Genomic DNA, 21,635 nt, shown 5'->3' with positions numbered 1-21,635 from the left:
CTCAAATATGGCTTTCCTGATTATATATGCTGAAATCCTTAGCAGCAATTATAAGAAAACCCTTTTGTCTTAGAACAAGAGAATTGTTTTCTTTCTTTTAATTGGGGCCTAAGAAATTGCTTTCCTACAGTCTTATTCTAAGGAATAGCCTCCCCAACATCTGACAGATTATCTCCTCTGCTGATTTGGAAATGTAGACAGGTCATGTGGTGGGATCCGGAGGATAGTTCTCATTCTCTTGAGAACAGCAAAAGGTTCCACTTGAAAGGAGACCATTATTTTGGCCAAGTGGTTGGATTGACTAAAAATTCTATTTGCAAAGGAAAAAGAAAAAATTATATGTACACATATACATATATGTACGTGTGTATATAGATAATTGCATAAATGTGTATGCGTGTTCCATGTATGTATATTAAAGTACATGTGTATATATATGTATAGATGGATGTAGAGAGGTACATATATATACATATCACAAAAGCAGTAAGTAGTAGAAAAGGACAGCTTAGAGGAAGACAGGCTTTTATTATGACATCTTCTTTAAAACTCCATCGTAACAATAATGACAAAAAGCCTTCCACATTTCCATGTAAGTGCTGCTTTGTTCAGTAATATTTTCTCTCTAAAATTTACTTTGTGTTCACTTTTGCTTGATTCCACGCCATACTTTTAAAACTTACTTGGAGGAAGGTTGAAAGCCATGTAGGCTTACCTTGTTTTAATTTACTTTGCTTTATTGCACTTCACAAATACTGTGTTTTTTGGTAAATTGAAAGTTGGAGGCAACCCTGCACTGAGCAAGTCTATGGGCACCATTCCATTTTTCCAACAGCATGTGTTCATTTTGTGTGTCTGTGTCACATTTTGGTAATTCTCATAATATTTCAAGCATTTTTATTATAATTATATATTTCAATATTAAAATATGATAATGTATTATTATATATATGGCGATATATCATCAGTGATCTTTTTTACTATTGTATTTGTTTTGGGGTATCACAAACCATGCCCTTATAAGACAGTGAACTTAATCCATAAATGTGTTCTGACTGTTCACTGAGCAACTGTCTCCCATTTCTCTCCCTTTCTTCAGGCCTCCCTATTTCCTAAGACAGAGCAGTATTAAAATTAGGCCAATTAATAACCCTACAATGGCCTCTAAGAGTTCAGGTGGAAGGAAAAGTTGCATACGTCTCACTTTTCAATCGAAAACTAGAAATGATTACATTTAGTGAGGAAGGCATGTTGAAAGCTGAGATAGGCCGAAAGCTAGGCCTCTTGCACCAAATAATTAACTGAGTTGTGAATGGAAAGGTAACGTTCTTGAGGGGAATTAAAAGTGCTACTCCTCTGAACACACAAATGATGAGAAAGGGAAACAGCTTTATTGTTGATATGGAGGAAGTTTTAGTGGTCTGAATAGAAGATCAAATCAGCCGCAATATTCCTTTAAGCCAGAGCCTAATATAGAACAAGCCCCTAACTCTTTTTTATTCTCTGAACGCTTGGAGGGGTGAAGATGTGCTAGAAGGGAACTTGGAAGCTAACAGAGATTAACTCATGAGGTTTAAGGAAAGAAGCCATCTCTATAATCTAAAAGTGCAAGGTGAAACAGCAGTGGTTGATGTAGAAGCCGCAGCAAGTTATTCAGAAGACCTAGCTGAGATTATTGATGAAGGCGGCTGTGTTAAACAACAGATTTTCAATGCAGATGGAATTGGAAAAAGATGTCATTGGGCTTTTATAGCTAGAGAGGAGAAGTCAGTGCCTGGCTTGAAAGGATAGACTTACCCTTCTGTTAGGTGCTAATGCAGCTGGTGGCTTTAAGTGGAAGCCAGTGCTCATTTACCATTCCAAAAATCCTGTGGCCCTTTAGAATTATGCAAAATCTATTCTGCCTTTGCTCTGTAAATGGAACAGTAAAGCCTGAATGACAGCACATCTGTTTACAACATGGCTGACTGAATATTTTAAGTCCACTGTTGAGACTTACTGCTCAGAAAAAATATCCTTTTCAAAATATACTGCTGATTGACAATGCACTGGCTCACTGAAGAAGCTGATGGAGATATAAAAGGAGATTAATGTTGTTTTCATATTACTAATGCAATACATATTTTGCAGCATATGGATCAAGGAGTGATTTTGACTTTCAAGTCTTATTATTTAATAAATGCATTTTTTATGGCTGCCATCGATAGTGATTCCTCTGATGGTTCTGCACAAGGTGAACTGAAAGTCTTTTGGAAATAATTCACCATTCTGGATGCCATTAAGAACATTTCTGATTTATGGGAGGAGTTCAAAATAGCAACATTAACAGGAGTTTGGAAGAAGTTGATTCTGATATTCATAGATGACTTTGAGGAGTTCAAGACTTCAGTGGAGGAAGTCACTGCAGATGTGGTGCAAATAGCAAGAGAACTAGAATTAGAAGTATAGCCTGAAGATGTGAGTGAATTGTTGCAATCTTAGGATAAAACTTTCATAAGTGAGGAGTTGCTTCTTATGTGTAAAGAAAGTGGTTTCTTGAGATGCAATTGACTCTGGGTTAAGATGCTATGAACATCGTTGAAGTAAAAACAAAGGACTTCTAATATTCCATAAACTTAGTTGATAAAGCAGCGGCAGGGTTTAAGAGGATTGACTCCCATTTTGAAAGATGTTCTGCTATGGGCAAAATGCTATCAAACAGCATCACATATTACAGATAAGTTTTTTTGGGAAAGGAAGAGTCAATCAATGCAGCAAATTTTGTTGCCAGCTTATTTTAAGCAATTATCATAGCCATTCAAGCCTTCAGCAGCCACTAACGACCCTGATCAGTTAGCTGCCACCAACATCCATGCAAGACCCTCCACCAGCAAAAAAATTATGACTCACTGAAAGCTCAGATTATTGTTAGCATTTTAAGAAATAATGTATTTTTAATTAAGGTATGTAAATTGATTTTTAGCATAATGCTATTGTACAGTTAATAGACTACAGTATAGTGATAGCTTTTATATGTACCGGGAAACCAAAAAATTTATGTGACTTATTTTTTTGCAACATTCACTTTATTGTTGTAGTTTGGAACTGAATTTGCAGTGTCTTTGTGGTATGCCTGTATAACAGTTTTTATTTAGCCCTCATATGACTAGATACAGTCTTGATTACAGCATTATAATCACAATACTTAAAAAATTATTACATATATTAGGACTTTTTTGACAGTGGTTGCAAAGAATTGTTTCCTTCAGTGGCTTTGACTTGAGGTTTTCAAGCTTATAGGTTAAGGTTTATTACATTATCTTTAATATTTTTTCACTATTTATTCTGAATACTTAGTTCTCACAATATTCTCAGAATAGAAACTTATATTCATTTGTTAAAGAGGGACATAATCTCTAGCATGGGGAAATTCATTGTCCCATGTTTATCACGTTTGGCTGTTTCTGTCAATGATACTTTTACAACGCTTATTGCATCAGTTCCCAAACTATATTCTGGGGAATAGTTGTTCCATGAGATACTGATGGTTGTTCTGTGAGATGATTATAAAGTTTAAAAGTTTGGGAAATACTGTATAATTTATTCTTCAGGATTTAAAATAAATTTTAGCATACTAGATAATACAGTAAATGAAACTACTTAACCATATTTAGTACATGCAGGCTATATTTATTGTATGGAAGAATGCATTTCTTTTAGATGGATTTATCTATTAAAATACCTGTTTTTCAAAACACAATTTTGGTAATATTGTCTTACTGCAATTTTGGAAATAACTTTGAAAATTTATTTGCAAAATTGTCTTTGGCATACTGCTGATCTATCTCCTTTAGGGAATCCCTCCCTCTTAACAGCCTTCTTTCATTTTTATGCCTATCTTTATGTTATTCTAAAGGATAACATTTTCCCTTGTGGATAAATCTTGAGCATATCATTCAGATCTCCTGGGCCATCTGAATTATACTTAGTGGCAAGGAAAAAATTAAAATTTACCTTTTAAAGAGAGTCAATACCCTGGCTTTTATTCGTACTGGGATGTAGACTACAAGGGCATTGGGTGCTTGATCATGCAGGGTATAAGTGGCTCAATGATAACAACATATGATAGTTCATATGCTCATTACTCTCTTATATTGTATTGGACTCCTGATTAGTGTCTCACTGTCTAGGTTGTCTTTGCTGTAAAGATCCTATTGATTTTTGTATTGGACACAGCAGCTAACATAGTGTACTGCACACACTGTTTACCTTAGTAATGCTAAAAGGCTTGATAGATATTAGCACATCTACAATACAGATCACCTTCTGCAAGCACATTCTTCCCTTACACCTATCAATATGATGCCACCTGCTCTGATTTTCTTCCTACCTCTTTCTGCTTTTTCTTAGTCTTTCTAACAGGATCTACTTTACCTCCTCATTCCATTTACATTAGTATTCCTCAGGACTCTGCTTTAAGCCATCTTCTCTTTTGGTAAATATTCTTCGAATGTTCTCATCTATACCCATGTTTCTAACTACACTTTATTTGCTAATCGTTCCTATTTGGAAAAATATTTACCATTGAGCATCTTGCCCTATTCTCAGTTAATGACATCAACATATCCAAAGCCTTCATTTCTTATTTCTAAATACTGTTTCCCCCTTGTGCCTTTTCCTGTCGTGATGTTTGGTGCCAGCCTCTACCCAGTTAGCAAGCCTTATTCCTGGGAATCATCTTCCACATCTTTGTCTCATCTTTCTTAACCCCAGTTATCTCTCAGTACCATCAATTCTGGTTTTTATACTTCTCTTGAATGTTCTCCTTCCTCTCTGTTTCCACTGCCTGAACAATCTGAAAACTTTTCATCATTGGTTCTGCTGGCTCTTGATGCTAGTTAACAGAAATACCTGTCTTAGTCTTGCCTTTTTCCAGGGCATCCTCTACACTGTAGTAGGAGTAACATATCGAAGACATCTACTGGGAATTATAATCAGCATCCTCACCTGCCCTCTTTCATACCACACATTTAATCTATCATCAAATTATGCTGGCTCAATCTTCGGGATGTAATCAGAACCTAACCATTTCACGCTGCCTCCAGTGCTGTTACCCCAGTCCAAGCTACTATCATTTTATTCCTGGATTATTGAAAACCCTATATACTAGTGTGCCCGGTAGATCTTTATCTGCTAAAGCTATGCTGTCTAGTACAGTAGCCACTAGCCACTTGAGGCTTTTGAGCACTAGAAATATGGCTCACTAGAATATGAAGTGAGATGTGCTATTAAAAAGATAGACTGGATATTGAAGAATTCGTTTTCAAAGAGAATGTAAAAGACCTCATTAACAATATTTTATATTGAATATATGTTGAAATAATATTTTAGATAGTTTGGATTAAAGAAAATGCATTATTGAAATTAATTACCTATTTCTTTTATTTTTTCCAACACGATTAGTAGAAAAAATTGAAGTCACGTATGTGACTCACCTTTATATTGCTATTAGACAGCAGTACTCTAAATATTTTTCTAAACACAGCAATCAGAGCTAACCTTTGGAAATGTCAGAACTTATCATTCTTTGGACCAACACCCTCCAAAGGCTTTCCAGCCCCCCCGAGGGAGAAGGCAGTCTGTACAGTGGGTGACAAGGCCCAGGGTGATCCTGTCCCCTCCGCTCCTCTTCCTCCCACTTTCTGCTCTCTCGCTCCAAGGGCCTCCTTGCAAGCCCCACCTGAGGGCCTTTGCATTTACATTCTCTTCGCTTGGCTAACTCTTTCCCAGCTGGCTGTGTGGCTTGCTTTTGCATTTCTTTCTGCTCAAATGTCTCTCATTAATTCTATTAGAGAGGCTCATCCTGCTACCCTCTGTACAGCAGCAATCATCTTACCTGCACATACTCAGTGTGAATGTTTTCTTCGTGTTTTGGCTTTACTTTGAATGACTCCTCATTGCCTGTAGAATGAAGTCCAGATTACTTAGTATTTCTCGGTGCACCATTATTATTTAGACAGTTTCTAACTCCAAAACTCACTTTTCTCAGCAACTCTCATACCATGCAGTTAGAATCACTTGCAAGAAACACAAAATAAGAAAACAGTGGTTTAGAAAGTAGAGGTTTAAAGGATTATTATCAAATATAAATCTATTCTTGCACCCAATTAACATGCATTCTTCTTCAAGCGTTGTATGATACGCAAGGAGGACAGTTTATTTAACCCTTTGAATTCGAGTTGGCACCCATTCCTTAAAATGTATGTTAATAGTATCCATACCAAAGACACATGATATACTTACCAAGAAAGAGTATACACCTTTGTAAAAGGATCTCTATGTGAGTAAGTTTTCTTTTAGTGTTTATTTTCCTTTGGAACAAAGATTATGTTCAGAATTTTTCTCCTGCTAATGAAATAGGAACTATAACTTATCAATAGTTAGATACTTCATTATAAGAGAGTTAGGTGATTTGGGGAATGAACATTTCTATTTTGGGTAATCAGGAAAACACATTATAGCTTAGGAATAAATCTTTCAGAAATGTTTATCGTTCCAGTTCATTCAAATATATCTTTCCGACAGTATTTCTTAAAACCCATAAAATTAATGGTGTATTTAAAACATTTCATTGGCATTTATTTCCTAAATCAAATTCAGCACTAGTATTTAATTGTACTGTCTGTCACAGCCTGGGGATCTGGCAGTTAAAATTATTTTTCTCTTTTAAAATAAAAATATTTTCCTCCAGGGCTAGCTTTCATATTCTTGAGTGTGTTTATGTCACACTGCCTTGCATTTCCATGTGCTGAGATCTGGAGAATCTGTCAGAGCTAATCTGGATCTGGTATTTATTTGTATCTTAAAATTATGCTGAAATTTTAATTACTCACCATGCCCCTGGCTTGGTAGGATATATGGAACTCAACTTCTGTATGTCAGCTACTGGAGTTAAATTTTAAATCCTTCACTACCCAAAGCAAGGGCAGTACAATAAACTTACTTACTCTCTGCAAGATGCTAAATGTTACACTGACTATAGAAGTTTATAAGGCAAAGTCTAAGTCCTCAAATGCAGAATAATTCTAATCCACCATGCCTTCTATGCATGTGCTCCAGAGTGAGTAACTTTCTCTCCCTCTTCAGAGAACTTGCCTTCCACCTATTAGTCTTAATTGAAATCTGTCTTTACAATATGAATACCTTTTCCCTTTTAATCTTTCTAAATTGAGTTGCCATTTTCTCAAGGCTCTGGAATCACAAGGACATCTATTCAAAGTTAATATTTGTAGAAAAATGTCAGACTTCATAGAGGCATATCATTTATATGACTATCTTGTCCTCACCCTTATTGGCTTTACTAAAACTCCTTTATAACATTTCTTGAAGACTTGTACTCAAGTTTGGCCATCATTTCATCCACCCCATCTCCCAGAATCATCCTGAGCAACTTCGATGTCTCCTGAAATGTTCTCCCAATGACTTTACCTTCTTAATCCTGAAGACCTTCATCCAGTCATAAATATATCTCAGATTTGTTTTTCTTTCATAGCCTTTTACTGAAATACTCCAATACCCTTTCTAGCAATGTCTCAGTTTCATTTTTCCTTCTCTCTTCTGTTACACAGCTACCAAAGTCATCTTTTTAAACACATACCTTTTAGGTTTTTTCCTTGGCTTCAAAAATTTGATGTTTCCCATTGCCTAGAGTGGCGCTTCACAACTTTCCACCATCATGGCTTACATTGAAAAAGGTAATAAATATGCGTGAGTAAACTGAGGGGAAAACTTGGACTAACCTGGGGCCTATGGTATATTTACTGGGCTGCTCCCATGTGAAGCATAAAGCCCAAGCTCTTTAGGTTTGGTGTCTTACTTAGGAACCTCCTCACCTTTTCCCTCCTGAAACAGGACTGGAACAAGAACTGGAGGACAGGTCATTTTAGAGCCAAAGCCAGGTGTTAAATAGGGTGAGACAGGGAGGAGAGAAGCCCTTTGGACCACTGTGGCTCATTTATTGGAGAAAATGTGTAGAATGAGCCACAAAACTGTTCCACAGGAGGACAGCAGGAGAATGAAGCATTTTTCTACAGTCTGTTGTCTCTAATAAATTGGGAGTTGCACCCAGGGACAAACTCTGCATCTCCAGGCTGTACCTGCAGGGGAACTTGAAGTTCTTTTTGTTTCAGAGAAAGTCTTAGAGTGTTACAGGCTTAGATTGGACCTAAGTGGATTCAACTGTAGTGGATTCAACTGTTTACCCTCTTTACTCTGTACTCATGTAGCCAAGATGATATAAAGTGGAGTATCAGAAATGTCTGGTGTAGACTTCCTCTTGTACCACTCAGATCTTGTGCCTCACATTAAGCTCCCTCTGTCTTTAACTCTTTAAAAAGTAACTGGTCGTAATACTAATATATTGGAAAGAAGAAAAAAATGAAAATAACAAGACTTATGACCAGAGGGTTAGTGGATCAGCTATAGGCTGTGCCAGTCTCAAGCTGGTTTTAAGGATGTGGTTGGAGCTCATCATCTCCCTCCTTTGATACTCATTTCTGATTTTCTCACTCTTAGCACTTCTAGAAGTGACCCCGACCACCATCCCTGAGGAGTTTGAGCCATTGGTTGTCTTGCCCTGTCAGGATGTCAATCACGAGGCACGAATAACACCAAGAGATGTCCCAGGGAATCCCCGGCATTCCCAACACCCTTCTGTTCATCCCTTCCCTGTTGCAGCAGTCTTATTTCCTCATGATGGTTAGGGCTGATTGATTATCCTATCTCCTTTCTTTACCTACTGGTCCAAGAGCATGAGTAATACAAAGTAACCAGACAAAGCTTTGGCTACAATGGGACCCTTACATTATCCACTAGTGCAGTGGTTCTCAACTAGGGATGATTTTGCCCCCACGGGACATTTGGCAGTGTTTGGAGATGTTTTTTGTTGTTACATCTGATGGGGAATTGCTCCTGGGATCTACTGGGTAGAGTCCAGGGATGGTGCCAAATATCCGACATTACACAGGACATGCCCCCACTAAAAAGAATTATCTAGCCCCAAATGACAACAGTGCCAATCTTGAGAAACCCTGCTGTAATAGAAGTGATTCCCTGCTGGGAACCTGGACTTCTAATCCCACAGAGTCTAGAGCTATGGGGACAGAATGCATGCAGTCTGCAAGTGGTTGTTTGGGAATGATAGTGCAAAGGTTTTTTCATTCTATCCCTTAGTTCCCAGATCCATGTATTCTAGCCATTGGGAACATAGCACCAAACAGCACCCATTTGGTTGAGTGCATAAACCACACTGCAGAGATAAGTGTGCGAGAGTTGTCCAGTCAAAGGATGGGGAAGCTGAGACATTTATTCATTCATGTATCAGAGCTTTGGTAAACCTATGAGGTGGGACATTGACATGGTGATGTAACTGTACATCAGTCATGCTGAACCCAGGTGGGTAAAGGGCGTACAAGGACCAAAAGTATCTGTTCTATGTAGAATATATTCAGAGTATAAATACAGGGTATTTTTCTTTATTGCCAGTGAATTTCCAGCACCCATACATGTGCCCTGAACATAGGTTCATATGAGTGGCTTAACAAGTTTCTTTTGAATAAGATGAAATAATTGAGCATGAATAAACAATAAATCAATGAATAAATGAAATATTGCCTGAAAATTTTCAAGTGTATTGAATATTTTAGTGTGGTTACCAGTGCCATCTTAAATGAAGACCCTCACGATCTCGAATCTGTGGCCTCCCTGTAGATGTCACAGCGTCAACAATCAGCGTATCTTGCATTTGTTCTCAGTGTCTCTCTTTGCTGGCTTTGATTAGCTATTATCCACTTTAAGATAATACACTTGCTTTTTATGTTCAGTATTCTCCTTTGCTCCTGAATGATGATTCAACTGAAACATTCATGAAGGCATTATTTGAGTTAAATTTTAAAAGAGTGATAGTATTTCAATAGGTGAAAACGGAGTGTAGAGAAGATCAAAAACAAATAAAAAAATGAGGATAAGAAATCTCTAAGTGTGTTTTCAGGTAATTATAATCAGTGCTTAGGATATATGAATTCTATATGTGGAAGTAAGAGGAAATCTTTGAAGATCTAGTTGGGTTTACAGTTTGCCAGGCCTTTTAGTACCAGATGAAAGCATCTTCACACCTTCATAAATGCCCCAGTTACTGATAGTTCATTATGTTCTGCTTCTACAGTAATGCTCATGCTCGTTGACAGTATACGTTATGCTTTTATCTCTAACCATTCTGTCCAGATCCTCTTAGACTCTTATGAGGCTGCATCAGGTTCTTCCTACACTCTCATATCGACATACATATATTCTCCGAGCTTTTACATTTTGAGCTTCTTAATTCTCACTCACCTAATGCTTGACATTGTTTAACTTGTTATGTGTTTTAAATTCACTCACCAACTACATAAGAAGCCAGCCAAGGACAACACTAATTATTTCTGTCTCCTACACATCAGCAAGCAGAATGCATACATCTAATCTCCTAGTATTCATCCCAGGAGACCAATCTTTTGTTGGGTCGCTTTCCTGTCTTCCTCCTACCCTGCACATGCTCTCACTGGAGCTCCTGCTTACTCTCCCTTCTCCTTTCTCTGTCTCCTTCCCGCCTCCTCCCCCTCACACATACACCACCAAACACCACTCAATTTTTGATTCTTTCCTGCATACTTTTGCTTTGAGTTATTCCTGATGGAACCTTGTTTTTGTCGGCTTATTTTCCTAGATGGGAAGTGATGGAATTTTACGCCTCAGTACTTCAGCTCTAAATAATGAATTCTTTGCATATGCAGCACAAGGGTGGAAACAGCGACTGGCAGAAGGTAAATTTGTATTTTCTATTATTATGTGACCTATTGGAGTACACATACTGTTCTGAGCTTTGTACCTTTCTCTGATTTCCCAGTCTTTTTCCCCCCACAGTACACTTTAATTTAGTAAAAACTCATATCCCTTTCCAAATGAGTTCACGAATTCTTTTGTTATACTTGACATTATTGATGTCAGATATTTTTGAAGAAAGCATAATTTTATCTTGAACATCGTAAAATTTTTGATGCAGCAACATTTTCTTGGGGATGGTAATTTTAATGACACTGTTTGATCCCTTATGTATTCTCTTAAGCATTCTGGCACCTAAAGAAAATTCACTGAATGATCTCTTCCCCGGATGTTACTGCTTCACCTTATTCTTGCTTTAGTCACCAAGTTTCTTGAAAGACTAAAAAGTGCCCAATGCTACTACATTTTTCCTCTTTACACACTCACACTGTTACAGTCAGGGTGGGCCCACTCTATATAACTGAAATATTCCTCCTAGAGAAGAATACTAGCCAGGCGTGGTGGCTTATGCCTATTATCCCAGGACTCTGGGAGGCCTCGGCAGGCAGATCGCTTGAGCTCAGGAGTGAAGACCAGCCTGAGCAACATGGTGAAACTCCATCTCTACAAAAAATACAAAAATCAGCCGGGCGTGGTGGTGCATACCTATAGTCTCAGCAACTCAAGAGTCTACAGTGGATGGATCACTTAGGCTCAGGAGGTGGAGGCTGCAGTGATTGACCTACTGATCATGCTACTGCACTCCAGCCAAAGCAACAGAGTGACACCCTGTCTCAAAAAAAAAAAAAAAATTACTAATGGCAAATTCCAATTTACTGTTCTCAGTCCTTACATTTCAAGTTCCTTCACCAATATCTCATTTGTTTTTTCACCCCATCTGACTTGAAACCATCTACTTTAGATTTTAAAAACAGAATTTAAATTATTTTTCTGGGGCTGCATTTCTGCCAGCCCTTGCTCAGCTTTCCTCATGATCCCCTATTCTTCCATCTGATGCCTCCAACATTTTCTTTTCTAATCATAGTATTCCCTAAGCTGCCTCATTCACCACCTTGGTTTTAGCTATTGCGAGCATGCCAAGAATTTTCAAATCTGGCCCTCACCCCCTTACCTAATCCCCCCCCACTCCTTCCCCAGTGTTTTATTTTCAAGTGCTTAGCAGATCTCATTAGCTGATAACAGGCAGTTTAAACCAAAATGCCCAATATTAAATTCACTAGCTTCTCTTCCCTCTCTACTCCTTCTTCTGTTTCCTCTATTTCTATAACGTCACAACTGTCCTCATAGTTCCTCAGTTTGAAACCTTACCGATGTCTTTGATCCTCTTCCTTTTCTCCATGCCTATCTGGTCATGAACTGTTACTTGATTGTACTTGATTCCTCTTCAACATTCCTGCTGCTACTGGCCCAACAGTATCTCCACCTCTCCTGTGTGCTATTCAGTAGCCCTATAGCTGCAGTCCTCCAGTTCTTCACTCTGTTGTCAGACCTGTTTTTCTAGACAGCTTATTTGGCCATGTTCCTTCTACACTGAATGCCACCAGAACCTCCCCCTGTCTCTCATAGAAAAGTGAAGAACATTCTTTAGAACATCTATTGGGTAACTGACCTCAGCTTTTATTTCCCATTTTATTTCTTCATATGTTTTACTCACAATTGGCCACTCAAAAGATCATAAATATATGGATTCATACCTCTGGCCTTGTGATTTAATTACTTTATAAAAGCCTGAGTAACCTTAAAAATTTAACTCAAGAATCAGCTCCTATATGTGGTCCTCCTTAATCAACGTAGGCAGAATTAAGCGCTTTACTTTCTGTATTTCACTACATTTATTATTATGGCCTATACAGGGCTTTATACATTATAGTATAGTCTATTTCCAGCAGACTGATTTCCTTAAGGACGGTGAATATACTCTCTTTTATTTGTAGCCCCTAGCATGTAATACATTTGCTAAATTCTTTAGCGTTCTTCTAAAGCATTTAGCTTTAGCATTTTTATGAACATCTTGAGTGATGTTCATAAAAAGGGAAGCTGTAGAAATGTTATCATTATTTGTCCTAGTGCTTTTCAAGATCCATAAAAGTTTACTCAGATGAATTATATGTTTTCCTTATTAATTGGCAAAAGATGTGACCACATTTACTCAATACATTAGCATTTTCTTTTTAGGAGAGTTTACCCCAGAGATGCAATTGCGGATAAGGCAAGAAATTGAGAAGGAAAAGAAAACAGAACCTTGGAAAGAAAAATTCTTTGAGAGGTTTTATGGAGAAAAGTAAGTACTAGAGTATTTTTTCTCATTTCTCTGAGAAGGGAATGAAAATGTAATTCTCTGCTTCACATAGCACACTCATATGCTGTAAAACTTAATAAACCTGTGATAAAAGGCAGTAGTCCCTCAGTGTAAGAAATTGCAGATGAAATTATAGTGGTATATCAGCACTTAAATTTTTAAAAAATGCATTTTCAAGGGTTTATAACTTGTTCATGAGATTTTATTTTGGTCTGAAAGTAGCACATGAAATCTTAAAGAAGTCACTTTTGAATTTCTTAACAGATTTGAGTAAAATTCTCCTGTTTTCAAGTATGTTCATGGATTAATGCTTTATAGATAAGTAATTTTAGGCACGTGTTTAATTCTCACATTTTTCTAAAAATATTGACTGTGCCTAATGCATTTTAATCTTTGTTTAGTCCTTGTTTTGGGGAGAGCCTGAGATATTATCTTTTGCTTTATCTTCCTCTTCAAATGTAATCTGTCTTTAATTTATGTGTGTGTGTGAGCTTCTTTTTTAAGTAACACGAGCCTTTACATCATAGTGTGGTAGCAGACGAACTAACCCTGAGAGCAGTTTCACCTTTGCCTCATGTTTAGCAGAGACACATTCTGCTTTGGCAATATTAGTGTCTCAGAAAATCAGATCCCTAAAAAAGGAGGGGTTTAAGAACTTACTATTGACGGTCACTTCAGATCCCCCTTAGAGGAACTTACGCTCCACCTCCCACATGCAAATCAATGCTTGAAAGTTGTTATTTTGTGTAAAGGACACAGGTGGTTGCAGGTAACAAGACCTATGTCATGTGATCTCATTTCACACAATTACACCTGTAAATGGGGGAAAGACAGACATGCCAGAAGGAGTCTCACGTGAGAGCTCTTCATGTAAAGAAATTAGATACTTAACAGACCACTTGGAGTAGGGTGCTCAGAGTATGCTGGCCTTCATGAATTGTCCTAAATGGCACTCCGTAGTCCTCTTGAGTAGGAAGGCCTGTTTTTAATTGCTGTGCCAGGATTTCTGTGTGTGTGTGTGTGTGTGTGTGTATTTATTTATATACTATATATGTATATATTTATATATATACGTATATATACACACATATATATTAAGCAAAACCAAATAAAGATAATTAATGTCTTTTCTCAAACATTAAAAATGTGACAAGCTAGTTATATGTCTTCACATGAAGTCACCAGCAATATCACTCAAGCCTGGCTAAATCAAAATCTAGGAGTTGTGCCCAGGAGTCTGTGTTTTAGAAGCTTGCCAGGAGTCATGCTGTTGCCCAGCAGGATTAAGAACCCTGGAGGATAAGATTAAAGACCACTTAGGAGCCTTCTTCCCTCTCCTTTTGCCTGTGAAAGAAAATGCTGGGAGCGCTCTTTTTAGTAATGGCAGAAGCCTAACTGAGATAGTACCTCCAAAGCATTGGTTCTTAATTTTTAGTGATAGATCCATTCTTTTATTAAATTAATGTATTTATCTAACATCTCCTCTGTGCCAGACACTCTCCTGGATGCCAGGGATGCAGTTGTTTGTAGGACTACCTAAGCTCTACTCCCAGAGAACCTCAGTTCAAGGGACTTACATTACAGAGAACTTTCTTTCATGTAACAAATAATCATTGAGTATACACTGGCTCTGATATGCTTCTAAGAGCTTTGCAAATGTTTCACTTGATCCTCCCAACAATTTCATAAGATGGATACCATTATTCATAATTTTTTTTAATTAGGAAGCTGAGGGAAAGTGAAGCTAAGTAATTTTCCCAGGTTTATAACAGTGAGGTTAAGTAACTTGCTTGGGGTCTTAATCCTGCAAATCCTTCTCAGAAAAATTCACGCACAGGCATATTTTTTGCATGAAATTTAGAGGCTTTCCAGATTCCCTTAGATATCAGATCTAGGGCCCCTTCCCTAGAAGGTGACAGCTATGATATTGTTAATAAACACTAACAATTAAGCTCTTGCCGTCATTAAGCTCTGAATACAAAACATACTTCTACTTAGCCTTTTTTTTTTTTTTTTTTTTTTCTGCTGTAGTTTATCAGTAGCTTTTGTCCTCTCACATCACTGGACTTGTCTCTTGATCTTTTCTGTCTTTCATTACATATTGCATGCAGATATATTTTGAATATTTCATTGACTGCCCTTCTCATTTTGTTGCTCCCAGGTTACCTTTATTCCCCTACCACCAGACAGTTTGTAGTTGACTGACACCATGTGCCTTTTCATTGCTCTAAGTTTTTTTTTCAAAAATGTGTCTAAACATTTATACTAGTGTCCAGTTAAGATCTGTCTTAGTTTTCAATTTTTTTAGGTATTTATTATGATTCTCACTTGCCTAATTTCTTTATAATATAGTATTATTCTATATTTGTTTTACATCATTTGTATAAATGTTAAGTATTACAGGGCTTGGCTTGTGAATTTGTGTCTAGATTTCTGGAGGCCAGGGTTTTCCTTTGCGTAGTATGAGGAACTGTGAATATCTTCCTCCTCCTATGCCTTATGCAATCTTAAATCTGTTTTTCTGTGAAAATAAGAAAACGTTGACATGGGCATATTTTATACAGTGCTGTTGTGTATATAAACTTACCTATCTGCGTGTTTAATAATATTATTAACCACCTAGCAGAAATTTGGCTGCCAGTGGATAGATTTCTGTATGTTACGTACTTATTCTAGTATCAATGGTACCTCTGCTTGACCTAGTCCCAGGGAACCTTATTTCTGGAAGATTATTCTGCTTTAAATTTATCCGTAATGTTGTTTTTCTGATCTTCTCATTATATAGTATAGTTATAAATTGTAGCTTAGTTTGAATTCATCTTAGAGAACATTGAAAGGAAAGAGAATATTTATGAAGGCAGTATTTTCTACCTTTTCAGAGATTTCTGAATTTAAATAAAGAAGGCAATGGCCAAATACCCAAAAACTGTATTCAACGTTATTTCCCTTTCACATTGAGGATTTTTAAAAAGCAAAGGTTAAAGTGGTTTTCACTGAGGTGTTGTTTGCATCAATGTTACTATGACTATATTTCTTCACTTAAATATGCTTTTTCCTCTGGAAATGTTCTCTCTCCTGCTTATCTTTCTCATTGCCTGTACCCCAATTTAACTTCATTTAGAGCAGCATGTTTCTCTACCATCTGATGCTGACAATGTAAATTATATGACAGAAAACAGTGATTTACAGTACCCTTGACTGTAACTCTGTTTAGATTTGCCTTAAGACCTGAACATCATGCTCAATTATTTCTTGATTTTTCGGTACCTGTCATGTATGGAATGTCTTCACAGTAAGAGATCTGCATGAAAGAATTTAAAAGTCTTGCTTCACACAAATGTAAGCTGATAGAATAACTTTGATAACCCCAAATATGTTCTGTTATTATTTAATGAAATTTCCATAGACAGATGCCAAAATAAGGTGATTGAGTAATACTTCTTAGATTAGTTTAAGAAAACCAATCTTTGGAACTCATTTCAATTTCAGAATTTGATGAATTTCATTCATTTTCCATTGATCTTAATTTCTTGGTTCTCTTGTATCCTCCAAAAACTATATAATTTTCTATTATAAGAGCATTTTTCTACTTCTGGATTTAAAAAATATATATCCTATCTGTTATTTTGCTTTTCTGCTCATATTTTCTAATACTTTGTTGTATGTAATTTTCTTATTCCTTTACTAACACTTGGTAAGGCTCATATCTCCTTATTTTACAAAATAAAAATCTAGACTGTTCTTAACCAGAAGTAGAGTTTTAGTTGAGATTATAAAAGCAGCAAAGAAGTATCATCATTATAAACTGGTTTACATAAATTAAGCATGTTAGTGATTATAAATATTTTCTAATACTTTGTTGTATGTAATTTTCTTATTCCTTTACTAACACTTGGTAAGGTTCATATCTCCTTGCTTTACAAAATAAAAATCTAGACTGCTCTTAACCAGAAGCAGAGTATTAGTTGAGATTACAAAAGCAGCAAAGAAACATCATCATTATAAACTGGTTTACATAAATTAAGCATGTTAGTGATTATAAATATTTTCTAATACTTTGTTGTATGTAATTTTCTTATTCCTTTACTAACACTTGGTAAGGTTCATATCTCCTTGCTTTACAAAATAAAAATCTAGACTGCTCTTAACCAGAAGCAGAGTATTAGTTGAGATTACAAAAGCAGCAAAGAAACATCATCATTATAAACTGGTTTACATAAATTAAGCATGTTAGTGATTATAAATGTAATTTGATGCACTTACTTCTATTGAACACTGCATTCCTGAGAGATCCCAGTTGTACCTTTCATGTTTTGTGGTTGAGCAATAATTTCTTATCTCTAATTTCTGTACAGGCTGGGCATGTCAAGAGAGGAATCTGTGAAGCTCACTACTGGACCAAACAATGCCGGAGCTCAGAGTAGTTCTTCATGTGGGACTTCTGGCCTTCCAGTTTCTGCACAGACACCCTTGGCAGAACAACAGTCAAAAAGCATGAAAAGCCCAGCTTCTCCAGAGCCCGGTTTCTGTGCTACTCTTTGCCCTATGGTAGAAATTCCAGCTAAAGATATAATGGCAGAATCGGAGTCAGAGGATATCTTGATCCCTGAAGAATCTGTAATTCAGGAGGAAATTACAGAAGAGGTAGAGACTAGTATCTGTGAATGCCAGGATGAAAATCATAAGACAATACCTGAATTTTCTGAGGAGTCTGAAAGTCCAACCAATTCTCATGAAGAACCCCAAACAGCACCTCCTGAAGATAACTTGGAGTCCTGTGTTATGATGAATGATGTTTTAGAAACTTTGCCTCATATTGAAATTAAGATAGAAGAGAAGTCAGAATCGCCCCAGGAAGAAATGACAGTTGTTATCGATCAGTTAGAAGTCTGTGATTCTCTTGTTCCTTCCACTTCATCTGTGACTCATGTCAGTGACACAGAACGTAAGGAGTCAGAAACTGCGATAGAGACCAGTACCCCCAAAATAAAAACAGGGTCATCTTCTCTAGAAGGCCGGTTTCCAAATGAAGGAATTTCTGTAGATATGGAGCTACAGAGTGACCCTGAAGAACAGCTTTCAGAAAATGCCTGCATCTCTGAAACGTCCTTTTCTTCGGAGAGCCCAGAGGGAGCCTGTACCAGCCTGCCTTCCCCAGGAGGGGAAACACAGTCCACATCAGAAGAATCATGTACTCCAGCCTCCCTTGAGACAACATTTTGTTCTGAGGTGTCTAGCACTGAAAATACAGACAAATACAACCAGAGAAATTCCACTGATGAAAACCTTCATGCATCTTTGATGTCAGAAATCTCTCCAATATCCACTTCACCTGAACTATCAGAAGCATCTCTTATGTCCAATTTACCATTAACATCTGAAGCATCACCAATATCCAACTTACCTTTAACATCAGAAACCTCACCGATGTCCGACTTACCTTTAACATCAGAAACTTCTTCAGTGTCTTCCATGCTTCTCACCTCTGAGACCACTTTTGTATCCAGTTTGCCACTTCCTTCAGAAGCGTCTCCAATTTCTAACTCTTCCATAAATGAGAGAATGGCACATCAGCAAAGAAAGTCACCTTCTGTATCTGAAGAGCCGCTCTCCCCGCAGAAAGATGAGTCTTCCGCTGCTGCCAAACCTGTGGGAGAGAACCTTACCTCACAGCAGAAGAATCTATCTAATACTCCCGAACCCATCATAATGAGTTCTTCTTCCATTACTCCTGAAGCATTTCCGTCTGAAGATTTGCACAATAAAACCCTGAGTCAGCAAACTTGTAAATCCCATGTTGACACTGAGAAGCCCTACCCTGCTTCGATTCCAGAACTTGCTTCTGCGGAAATGATAAAAGTTAAAAATCATGGCGTCCTGCAAAGAACAGAAAAAAAAGTGTTATCTTCACCATTGGAATTATCTGTCTTTTCTGAAGAGACAGAGAATAAGGGAAATGAGCTTCCATCTGCTAAATTACAGGACAAGCAGTATATCTCATCAGTGGATAAGACTTCATTTTCAGAAGGCTCTAGAAATAAGACACACAAGCAAGGGAGTACACAGAGTCGGTTAGAAACCTCACATACTTCCAAGTCCTCAGAGCCCTCCAAGTCACCTGATGGGATGAGAAATGAAAGTAGAGATTCAGAGATATCAAAGAGGAAAACTGCAGAGCAACACAGCTTTGGAATCTGTAAGGAAAAGAGAGCTAGGATAGAAGATGATCAGTCAACCCGGAACATATCATCTAGCAGCCCACCTGAGAAAGAACAGCCTCCAAGAGAGGAACCAAGGGTTCCCCCTCTCAAGGTATGGTATTAAACAAAAGACAATTCCGTAGATAGGCTTTTCCTATTTAGAAGCCTAATTTTTCAAGAATAATTAGATTTTCTTCCTTCTAGGTTTTATGCAGCAATTTATAATATCATCCTCTAATAGTAAATGATCTTCTTTATGACCTTGTGTTGAATTCATAAAAGCAGTTTAGATACATGCATATGTTTAGACCCAGCATTAAAGAAAAACGAATTAAAGAAAGAGAATAGGGCTGGAAATGTCTCCAGGCCACTGAGACCCCTGGGTTTATGGGGATTTCCAGGTATAGGGCAGAGACCTGTGTGAACCTGGGAACATGTGAAAGATGACGTAGCGTCCTATGAACGTTCTTGAGAGAACTTACGGCATAAACCCAGTATAATTTTTTTTGAGTTTCTACCCTCTGTCATTTATACTGACTTGATGCTTTTATCTAAGTGCATTTATACTGTTGTACCGTAAAGTGGATTATTCCATCATAGCATTGGTCTAGAATTATAAACATCTCAAGCTTCTTGAATAAAAAAATATGCTCTATCTGTAGATATAAAATGTATGAAATTTTCATTTTATATATGACTCATGTTCTCCACAGGCTGACTTTAAAAGTATGGTTGTACTTACTCTTTTTAATAAAGCAACCTCTAGTAAGCAAGATTCTAGAGGTCTAAAAGATGAGCATTAAGTTCAATTAAAAACTCACTATGCATTTTAATTTCTGAAGCAATAGAAATAATAATAGAAACTTTTCATAGGAGATATTTTTAAACATGCCAGTCTGTCAAAAGCTAATTTTCAAAGTCATATGGACTTTATGTAAAGATAGATAGATAGATAGATAGATAGATAGATAGATAGTAGATAGATAGATAGATAGATAGATAGATAGATAGATAGATAGATAACAACATGAGGGAAATTTGTAGTCATGGAAATGTTCTGTATCCTAATTGTATCAATGTCGGTATCCTGGTTGTGATATGTCAGAATCTTGCAAGATGTTACCATCTTGCCATATTATTGAGCACATAGTTAGCAAATTAAGCACTGTGAAGAAAAGGTAAATACTACAAGAATATTTGATGTTTGGTCTTAAGAGCTCTTGCTTAAGGATATTTAAGTTTAATTATTTAAAATATGTTTAATTTTTTACACTAGGAAAAATATTAAAAGAGCAAATTGAATCTTCTCCCCAAAATTATCCTTTCTTTTCTTGGCCTTTGGAATAGAAGAGAGACTTCACAAGCAGTTTGAAAATGAGAAACAAATGGGTGCAGCACACCAACATGGCACAAGTGTACATATGTAACAAACCTGCACGTTGTGCACATGTACCCTAGAACTTAAAGTATAATAAAAAAAAAAAAAAGAAAATGAGAAACAAGATAGCTCAGGAAGACAATTTCATCTATCAAAGTTCCAAAGCGTAATTCTAAATTGATATATATATAATCTGGAAAAAAGGGAAACAGAATACATGGAAATAGCACCGAATGAGAAGCCCAAAGGCTCTAGTCACTCACTGGTTATATGACCGCAGGACAAACTGCTTTATCTGCACAACCTCAGTTTCCTGAACTGTGAAATGAGGGATGTCAACTAGAGTCTTTCCAGCTCTACACAGCCATGTCTAAGAATGCTTTTAGTGACTAGAGCAACACAGCCTTGCTATGGAATGCTGGCTGTTAGACCTTGTGCCTCATGAATTTGGTGATGAATCTGTGAGTCTCTTAATTACCAAGAATTGGTAAACAGTATGGGTTGGGACATTTACAAAATTCAGCAGATTGTGGATTACCAGTATCAAAAGAAACTGCCCAATGCATAAATTCTTTAGAGGCAGAAAATCAGAGTTTCCCTTGCTTTTATGCAAATGTAATGATAATACAATCCCTTTGGAAAACAGAACACTCTGACAAATGTAGTCTCATTCCATCTTTAAAACAGCTCTTTGAAGGAAATAGACCAGAAATAACTAGTCTCATTTTACAACTGAGTTTACAAACTTCTCTTGTGTTCTTATGATACATGTATAAAGCAGCATGCAAGGTAGCATGGGAGTGCATAAAAATCATACAACATGGCACATGTATACATATGTAACAAACCTGCACGTTGTGCACATGTACCCTAGACCATAAAATATAATTTTTAAAAAAAG

General features: G+C 36.9%; 1 protein-coding gene across 2 annotated transcripts in view; it reads left to right on the top strand.

Annotated features, from left to right (window-relative positions):
* Nucleotides 1-21,635, top strand: part of ASXL3 (ASXL transcriptional regulator 3) — a 182,306-nt gene that overhangs the window by 151,792 nt on the left and 8,879 nt on the right. For both annotated transcript variants that reach the window (XM_050768312.1, XM_050768311.1), the window contains 3 exons: nt 10,742-10,838; nt 13,033-13,138; nt 17,512-19,468. In XM_050768312.1, coding sequence (XP_050624269.1) covers nt 10,742-10,838; nt 13,033-13,138; nt 17,512-19,468 — 2,160 coding nt within the window. The remainder of the gene's footprint in view (nt 1-10,741; nt 10,839-13,032; nt 13,139-17,511; nt 19,469-21,635) is intronic.

This window comes from Macaca thibetana, chromosome 18 (genome assembly GCF_024542745.1).
Source record: "Macaca thibetana thibetana isolate TM-01 chromosome 18, ASM2454274v1, whole genome shotgun sequence".
Lineage (NCBI taxonomy): Eukaryota > Metazoa > Chordata > Mammalia > Primates > Cercopithecidae > Macaca > Macaca thibetana.
This window is presented reverse-complemented; position numbering and strand designations above follow the sequence as displayed.